At 35.0% G+C, this 9451-nt stretch overlaps 2 protein-coding genes across 2 annotated transcripts; one reads left to right on the top strand and one right to left on the bottom strand.

Annotated features, from left to right (window-relative positions):
• The first annotated feature begins 535 nt into the window (after positions 1-535).
• Positions 536-2071, top strand: LOC123667774. The gene is made up of 3 exons (XM_045601616.1): positions 536-797; positions 1251-1316; positions 1614-2071. The coding sequence occupies exons 1-3, from the start codon at positions 536-538 to the stop codon at positions 2069-2071; spliced, it is 786 nt and encodes a 261-aa protein (XP_045457572.1).
• A 657-nt stretch (positions 2072-2728) lies between these two features.
• Positions 2729-7859, bottom strand: LOC123667764 (myrosinase 1-like). The gene is made up of 6 exons (XM_045601606.1): positions 7840-7859; positions 6351-6490; positions 5327-5991; positions 4624-4923; positions 3179-3417; positions 2729-2891 (listed from the first exon to the last, which is right to left on the bottom strand). The coding sequence occupies exons 1-6, from the start codon at positions 7857-7859 to the stop codon at positions 2729-2731; spliced, it is 1527 nt and encodes a 508-aa protein (XP_045457562.1).
• Between the last annotated feature and the right edge of the window lie 1592 nt (positions 7860-9451).

Here is a 9451-nt window from a genome sequence, read left to right as displayed (position 1 = left end):
TAATAATTCTAAATGTATAACTAAACGTATTATTTTATCTCATATTTCTCAAATATTCGATCCTCTCGGGCTAATTAGCCCCAGCATTACGCAAGCGAAGATTTTATTACAGCGTCTATGGCTACTTAAAATTGACGTGAACGATGCAGTGCCCGATGTCGTCACTCGTACGTGGAACCGGTTTATATCGTCCCTCGCTAATGTTCTCAATACTATCCGTGTGCCGCGTTATGTACTAGGAGAAAACCATAAGCATACTCTCACGGAATTGCACATATTTACAGACGCTTCACAATTAGCTTATGGCACTTGTATTTATGTTCGCACAGTTAGTGACGACTTGAATGTTTCTGTACGATTGCTCTGCGCGAAGGGCAAGGTAGCACCTTTAAATTCAGTAAGCATACCGCGCTTAGAACTGTGTGGCGCGCTATTAGGAGCGAGACTATACGACAAGGTAGTTTCATCTATTCATCGTAGGTTCGATTCTATTAACTTTTGGACGGATTCAACGATAGTAATAGGTTGGTTGCGTATGTCGCCTAATTTATTACAAACATTTGTCCAAAACAGAGTGGCCGAGATACACGAACTAACAGGAGAACTGCCATGGCGTCATGTCAGCGGGAAACATAATCCAGCTGATCTAGTGTCACGTGGTATGGCGTTAGAAGAATTGGTGAATTCAAATCTATGGTGGACGGGGCCCGAGTTTCTTCACGATGTAAATATTGACACTACAAACATATATCAGCCACTTCCCCTAACAGCTGACGATTTGCCCGAAACAAAAGGGTGTCAGCTGACGTTCGTAACCACTGATAATAATCAATCCAATCAATTTATTGATTTTGAAAGATTTTCAAATCGAATGCGCTTAGTACGCGCCGTGTCGTACGTGTTGCGTTTCATACATAATGTTCGCAATAAAAGTAAAAATAAAGGGCGAGGCGAGGTTATAAGTGTGAATGAGTTAAGAGAGTCGGTAAAATTATTAGTCAAAATATCGCAAATAGAATCATTTCCAAATGAGTATAATTTACTACTTAATAATCATAAACTTCAGTCTAAACATAATCTGAGTAAACTTAACATTTTTATTGATAAAGACAGTATTTTACGCGTTGGAGGTCGATTGACGTATTCAAATACGTTCTCATATAACAAAAGGCACCCTATTTTATTAATCAGTAATCATCACTTCACCAAATTGTTGTTCCGTTATGAACACATAAAATTATTACATGCAGGTCCTCAAGCTTTGTTGTATAACATTCGTGAAGAGTGGTGGCCAATAGGAGGTAGGAATCTTGCGCGTAAGATAACGCACGAATGTGTTATTTGTACACGGCTAAGAGGTAAAACTCTTACTCCTCAAATGGGTAACTTACCTACTGAACGTATTAGTCCCACTTACCCATTTTTCAAATGCGGTGTCGATTACGCGGGTCTAATTTTCATGCTCAATCGAAAGGGTAGAGGAGCGCGTAAGATTAAATGTTATATTTGTTTATTTGTTTGTTTTGTAACGCGTGCTGTTCACTTGGAGCTAGTGACTGATTTGACTTCCGATGGTTATCTTTTGGCTTTAAAACGTTTTATTTCTCGTCGAGGTAAACCGGACGAGATATTTTCCGATAATGGTAGGAACTTTGTGGGTCTCATGAATGACTTTGCCAGGTTTTTATCAAAATGTAGTTCAGACATTATTAATTACGCTAGTAAAGAACAAATTAAATTTCGCTTTATTGTACCTTATGCTGCTCATTTTGGTGGTCTGTGGGAGGCTGGGGTACGATCATGCAAACACCACCTCCGTCGAGTCGTGGGAAATGCGAATCTCACGTATGAAGAATTGAGTACAGTATTGGCGCAAATAGAAGCAATACTCAATTCACGGCCTTTATCACCTATGTCTTCGGATCCCACGGATTATCTTCCTCTCAGCCCGGCTCATTTCCTGGTCGGTCGCACTTTGACATCACCGGCATGTGAAGATTTCACATATGCAAACACGCTGCGGCTTACACGCTACCAAAGAGTTGAACAGATGCGACAGCATTATACGTAAAAATGAATGAATTATTTGCTTAAGGGAATTATTGTTTAAGGGAATTATTGGTTAAGGGAATTATTGCTATACGAAATAAATGAATAAACCAGCCAAATTATAAATCAAAAACATGAAATTTATTAATCAAAAATTTTTTATGCAGCAAAAATAATAATTACACGTAGTCATTATTGTCACACGTTTTTCTCCGTTTTGATGGTCCTGGCTGCTGTTGAAGTTCCTCCTCTGTACACTCTTCGAGTCGTGTAAATTCTAATATAAAAATTTTCGTATCTCAACGGGGAACCGAGTTATGATAACAAAACTGAGCTTAACCCTTTTTTCAAGATGGCGGAAAACCCACAAGGCTATTTTGGTCGACAATTTGAACTTAAGCTTTTCTAGCCACCCCCCACGTAATATCCAAAATTTGGCTTTCTCGGTTCATTTGCATTTCTAACCCGATTTTTCCGACGTAATGACTGGACTATAAGCCCACAAAAGTTTCTGAGTTGATACGACAAAAAAAGTTAAATAATTAAAAAAACATACTTGAGTAAATATTTTTATTATTAATTTCTTTGGTTTCGTGTATTGTATAAATTGTCGTTAATAATGAAATTCATATAATAATGACGAAAGTGAATTAAAAAACAATTAAGATCTTTAACAACGTTAATGTCCTTCATCGATAGAGAGTGGTACACTTATGTCTGGTTCATAGTTGTGGTCCAGTGTGTGTGTACGCGCGATCTCTTTGTACACGTACGCAGACTTGCGAGGCGTGCGAGTCCGCTCCGGGCTCTCATAATCCACTTCGTATAAACCAAATCGGACACTAAAACAAAGAAATTTTGTAATAGGTGTATCTCGTAATAAAACCTTAGATATAACTTACATAAATTACGTATACGTCAGGTATAGCCAGGGCTCACTTATTGACCCTTTATTATTAAACATATTTGTAGTAATCCTAGATACACGGTTCTGATTAGTACAAATATATTAATAACTAGTAGAAATAGTAAGCGTTTTACTGTATAAGTACTTTTGTTAAGATTAAGAAATTTACTGAATTTACTACGGTAAAAAATACGATGATGTGTCATATAAATTATAACTTACTTATATCCTCTCACCCATTCAAAACTGTCCATTAAGCTCCACGCAGTATATGCAATTATATCAGAACCTTCTTCTATAGCGTCTAGGACTGCATCGAGATACTGTCTATAATATTTAACACGATCGTCATCTTTGAGACTTCTTAGAGAGTCGTAACCATTTTCAGCAATAAGAATAGGTGGATTGTCATAGTCTTCTCTTATTTTTGTTAAAAGCTTGTAGAAGCCCCATGGTACCATCTGAAAATTATGACTATAAATTATGAAATAGACTCCATTCCGGGTTTCAAATGAAGTTTTCCTTTTCCAGGACTCTAATGATTTTGAGCCAAGTTTATCCCTCGGTCGCCTTTTACGACCCCCACGGGAAGGAAGGAGGTGGTGCTTTTCTACTCAGCGACACCACACCGCATAAACATAGAAAACATAAAGTGAATAGAAACAGAAAAAAAATAAGAATACATAGAAGATCAACTTATTATATAGATCAACTTACTTATTATTTATTGTTTATTTAATTTTAGGTATATCCTCTAAAAGAATTTTAGATTTATTAAACTGTAACAGGCAATACCCTACAATGCTAGAAAAGTTGCAAGTGGTAAGAGGAAAATTTATATTTAATTTTAGGCGAGAGTACGTGTTTTAAAGTGCGTGCCTAATTGGAGATCATATATTTTAGAAAGAAAAGTGTTTGGTTCATCTGTAGCTGAAGAGGCCGTAGCTCACTATTGGGTTAGTAAACGCTATATAGTTCAGTCTAGTACTAAATATCTGTAATTTTATATTTAATAATTTCTCCTTCTCCTCTCTTTCTCCTAATCCTTTTAATTTTAAATCTTTCCAAGTATATCACGAACTTTATCAATGACTTTTTCAGTCTGTGGAGCCAAGCTACATTGTATACAGTTCCAATTATTGGATAATTGTACGACAAGTGATTCGTTTTATTATGCAGGCAGTTATTGTCATGAGCAACTAGGTTTTTTGTGACTAGCTTATTTCACGCGTAAAGTAATATTATGTGCTTGGATTCGGTTGCGTTCAGGACTCGACCAGAGTTGTGGGACCACTTGTTTAGGTTACGTACTCTCCGAGGCACGGTGGGGAGACCCACAAGGACAGATATCCAAACCAGAAACAAATATTTGTACAAATACGAATATCCATCCCGAGCGAGAATCGAACTCGCAAATCGCCGGTGCTTAGACATGGTACACGCACATTCACTGACGTCAAATAGGTTCAGGTCATACCTAAATATATGTATGTACTAAACTGCTTCTTAGTTACGTTTTTACAATTAGTATAAGACATTTGGACACGACTTATTTCTAAAGACTTGTCGGCTTTGAATAACTTTCAAAAAACAAAAGTTCGTTGCTTATAAATTTAGAATTAATCTGAAATGTGTTTATTACATTTCAGACTTATTATTATACTTACCTTAGTGTGATATCCTTCCCATGAGCTATCTTCATATGAAATAACGCTGACATCGTCATTTAAAGATGGTTCTCTATGATACCCATAAACAGACTCATTTCTATATACAAATGATGAACTATAATGATTTAGCCCAAAGAAATCAGAGGTTCCTTTTACAAATTCGACTTCTTCGGGAGTAAATTCGGGGAGTCTTGATCGCGGAAATCCTTGAATCATGCTTTTAAGTGCTACTTTTTGCTTCATTACTTCAGGAAAGCCTCCTTTTTCAGAAAAGATAGGATTGGCGTAAATGCCCCACTGAAATTATCAATAATGTGAATAACAGCTATTGATAACATAAATTAACAATTAATAAGATATAACATCTATACAAATAAATAAAATGGGAGTGTCTGTTTGTAATATTGAAATAACCGCTTTTTACTAAATGCGTATGGATGTATACACGGTACATATACCAAAATAACATTTTTTGCAATTTTTGTCTGTCTGTCTGTCTGTTTGTTCCGGCTAATCTCTGAAACGGCTGGACCGATTTTGACGGGACTTTCACTGGCTGATAGATGATGTATTAAGGAGTAACACAGGCTACTTATATTTTATAAATGTATTTATTATTGCGAACTAATTAATTTTTTTTTTAAATTCCACCCGGACGAAGTTGCAGGCACAGCTAGTAAATTTGTATATACAAATGTACCTCAAACTGTCTCGCATCTTCTGCAGCTTCAGTATGCTCATCAGACTCTGGTTCGAGCCAAGATGCACTAATAACTATCCCAATAGTGCCACCTTGCTTAGATCTGTATTCATCATTATATAGGTGATAAGCTTTGGCATGGGCTAATAAGATATGTTTGGAGCAAAGATAATCAGCATATCCAGATTCATTTAATAAGGGAGCAAATACTGCTGTGCCATACCCCATATCACATATTTGTCGTGGTTCATTTATTGTAAACCAATATTTAACTTTATCTCCAAATAACTCAAAAACCACTCTGGCGTAATCTGTATACCAATCTACAATGTGAGGATTAGCCCAACCACCGAGTTCTTGTAACTTCTGAGGCAAGTCCCAGTGGTATATTGTTACCATAGGTTCAATATTGTATGTAAGCAATTCGTTAATTAAGTTATTGTAGTACTCGACCCCTTTTTCATTAATCTTGTCTGGGAAGCTAGTTGGAAGAATTCTCGTCCACGACAGTGAAAATCTGTAGAAGTCAAGACCGAGTTCTCGTATCATTTCCACGTCTCTTTTATACGAATAGTAAGAATTAGCAGCAATATCCCCTGTGTGACACTCTGTAATACGGCATGGGTCCTGATGACTTAAACGATCCCATATATTTTCTGATTTTCCTGAAAATATTCCTTGTCATTAACAGCTGTAGATAAATATAAAAAGTGTTATTAGACAAACTAACTTATATCGCAAAATTGATCTCAGTCTTCATATTAAAAACAAATACATCTGATATTAAGGTTAAATAATTTGTAATGTTTTAGTTACATCGGTTGTTCATAGTGTAAAAAATTCACTTCTCTAGAAGTGTATCATGATGTAACCTACACGAAGATTTATCTTTATCTTTGATGCAAGAAAAATTGATCAAAAGACCAGAAAAAAAAAATAGATGAATAAAGACAAGATTTTAAAAGTTATAGTATCGGCTATTGTTTTATAAAGAGTATTTATGTTGGTATGCTTGCATATCTACCGTCTTCGTTCCAAGCTCCCTCGATTTGATACGCAGCAGTCGCTGAACCAAAAAGCATTTGATCTGGGAATTTTCTAACTTCTTGTCGATAAATATTTTTCGTCTTGCTTTCAGTTAAAACAAAGCAAGCAACACAAAGTCTGTCGAATGGAAAACATTCTCAATTTGAGTGTATTTTAACCGACTTCATAAAAGAGGGAGGTATTCAATTTTACTGAATTTTTTAAATTTGTTACTTTATAACTTTTTACTGGGCGTACAGATTTTGATGATTCTTTTTCATTTAGAAGCTAAAAATTTTATTTATATTTTTATTGGATTTTTTTTATGTAAACAGGAATATAATACAGAGACATACAAATAAACATACACATGTACATATTATACTCGTATAAATAACTTGATAAATTTAAAATGAAAGTAGTAGCATAAAGTACCACTATAAAAATTGTTTGACATTCATTATGACGATAAATACATTTCTTTTATAAGTTTTTTAAATGTCTCTAATATTTGAGCACTCTTAATAGACAGTGTAAACGATTTAGAATAAAAGCATGAAAAATGGGGAGGGATCTTCAATGTCAGACTTTCTTTCGAACAGAGAGGCAGTTCGTGAGAATTACAGAGAAAATCAAATCGATTTCTTTGAATAGTGTGGAGCAGTAGGGCTGAAGAGAATAGTATAAAGAAGGGTCAAGATGTGAGTATTCCTGCGAAGTCGTATAGGAAGCCACTTAAGTTTTTTTCGAAATTTATGGAGGTCACATTTGTGAAGTCCAAATATAAACCGAATGCAGAGGTTTTGTAGCCGGTCAAGTTTGTTTACGTAATCAAGAATGGGAAAAAGAAGAGATTGCACTATCATAACTTTGTGGGTGTGTTGTAACGTGGAAATAGGCAGAAAGTAACCGTAGCCTTTTCAGGGATTTTATCGTGGCAAACGATTTTTTATTTACTTCATTAACACGAGGAATCCAAGAAAGATATTTATCAAAAGTAACTCCGAAGTTTTTAACCTTATAACTTATCGGTAAACAAATACCATCAATTATCAATGGTGGAATTTGCGTCCAGTTGATACGTGAAATTAACTTCTAACTGCCGACGACAATAAACTTATGTTTTTACAGGATTAACCCTTAAACCATAAGACTTACTCTCTAACGTTGAATAGATGTAAGATTGATTGATGATTCAACAAATTTACACATTGTGAAATGACAGAGCGTACAAATGACAGAGAGAAATACCTATATAGAGAATATATTTTCAATTATTATCTTAATTGTAAAACATCTATTTGATTTTTGCCATTATTTTATCTTCACAGATCTATTATTCATATTAAAAATATTTTAAAGTTTTATAGCCAGTATCAAATAGGCAAACTTCAAAGAAAACAAGAAAATTATACAATCAAAGAAATTAGTACCCTATTTTCTTAATAAATATACAAAAAAAAGTTAACAATTATATTCTTACTTACAGTATTTGGGACAGTAACATCTTTACGCGTACACCCTTAGTCAACTGTGTCAAGTCACCTCACACGAAATCCATTTATATAGTGACTTCGATAGTTTAGTTTTGTATCTATGACTCATATCTTAAGCCATTTAACATAGTCACCTCGAAAACCTTACTATTGATAAATAAGATAAGTCACAATATTGGTTTGCTATTTTTATCGGTGAAGTTTGATGACACATCGTGTACATTTGGATAAGTATGTGAACATCTAAGTACTTCCGTAATACAACCCAAAACTTAGCTGGGCTGTAGAGAGATGAAAATATATTATTATTATTTTTTGTATAGTAATAATAATAATAATAATAATCATCATAATCGTCATCATCACTTCGAAGTGATGCGTAAGGCTAATCAGCCTATCGCAGTTCACTGCTGGACATAGGCCTCGCGCCAAAAATGGCGTGAACTCATTTGTTTTGCCCATTGTCACCACGCTGGGCAGGCGGGTAGATGAACGCAAGGCTGGCTTTATCGCACCGAAGACGATGCTGCCCGTCTTCATTGTCTTTATTTCAAAGCTAGCGATAGGATGGTTAGCCCGCCATCAGTTGACTTTTTAAGTTCCAATGCGGTAGTGGAGCTGTGTTGTTGCTTACTCGCCTTTTACGACACCCACGGGAAGAGAGGGGGGTAGCTATAATCTTTACTGCCGTACACACACAGCAGATAATAATAATAAGCTTTGTTTCAAATGAACATTTTTTTAAACAAAAGGTACCAATTACAAAAATTTACTTATGCAAAGGGTATAATTACATAAAAAAATTGAGTTCAGACTGAATATCCTGTATTCCTAAGGTTTAAGATGAGTTATAGGAAACAGCCAATCAAAGAATTGTAGCCATATCAGCGACGGCTGATACAATTTACAATACAATTTTTTTTTTTTGATAAATACAAATAAGCAATCTTACATATAAAATTCTACTGTCACAATGTTAGTTAAAATACTCCTCCGGAACGGGTGGACAGATTTTTATGAAATTTTGTGTGCATATCGGGAAGGTCTGAGAACCGGCCAACATCTATTACCCCTAAGTTATAAGGGTTGAGGGGATTAAGGGGGTTAATAAAATGTATAGCAAACAACGTTTGCGGGGTCAGCTAGTATTTTTATAAAATTAATACATATATCATACCCAGACTCGAGGTGGAAATGGTACCCATAACCACCGGAGCAAAAAGTGACTCTCACAGCAAACTAAACCAACGGGCTAGTGAAAGCAATGTAATGCCAGAGAAATATATTTAATATCATAAGTACGAGTATAATATTTATGTAATGTTTGCTTTTCTACTTTAAGGTACAACCCTATAGTATCTTATCACGTATATACTCGTATCTAAGACTTAAGTAGTTTCACGTGAGCTATTCTTGACGTACCTACACTTGAACTTCATGATATTTATCCATTCGATAATATTTTTTTTTAAATCCATAATGTCCCGTCTATTTGAATTCAGTATATAATAAATCTTTCTAAAACACTTAAATGGTTCTAATATTAAAATCAATGTAAACAATATATCAAATTGTGCATCTCACATCCGCCAGTATCTAACAT

This window comes from Melitaea cinxia, chromosome 3 (assembly GCF_905220565.1).
Source record: "Melitaea cinxia chromosome 3, ilMelCinx1.1, whole genome shotgun sequence".
Lineage (NCBI taxonomy): Eukaryota > Metazoa > Arthropoda > Insecta > Lepidoptera > Nymphalidae > Melitaea > Melitaea cinxia.
The sequence above is the reverse complement of the archived record's forward strand: the minus strand, read 5'-3'. Positions and strand labels throughout refer to the sequence as shown.

Bases quoted from the DNA above. Each gene is read 5' to 3' on its own strand.
- LOC123667764 (XM_045601606.1), bottom strand. From the start codon at position 7,859: ATGTTACTGTCCCAAATACT. The intron at 6,491-7,839 runs GTAAGTAAGAAT...TCCATTCGACAG, and splicing joins ATGTTACTGTCCCAAATACT to ACTTTGTGTTGCTTGCTTTG. The intron at 4,924-5,326 runs GTACATTTGTAT...TGATAATTTCAG, and splicing joins AAGATGCGAGACAGTTTGAG to TGGGGCATTTACGCCAATCC.
- LOC123667774 (XM_045601616.1), top strand. From the start codon at position 536: ATGTCGCCTAATTTATTACAAACATTTGTCCAAAACAGAGTGGCCGAG. The intron at 798-1,250 runs GTCAGCTGACGT...TATTACATGCAG, and splicing joins TTTGCCCGAAACAAAAGGGT to GTCCTCAAGCTTTGTTGTAT. The intron at 1,317-1,613 runs GTAAGATAACGC...TTTCTCGTCGAG, and splicing joins AGGAGGTAGGAATCTTGCGC to GTAAACCGGACGAGATATTT.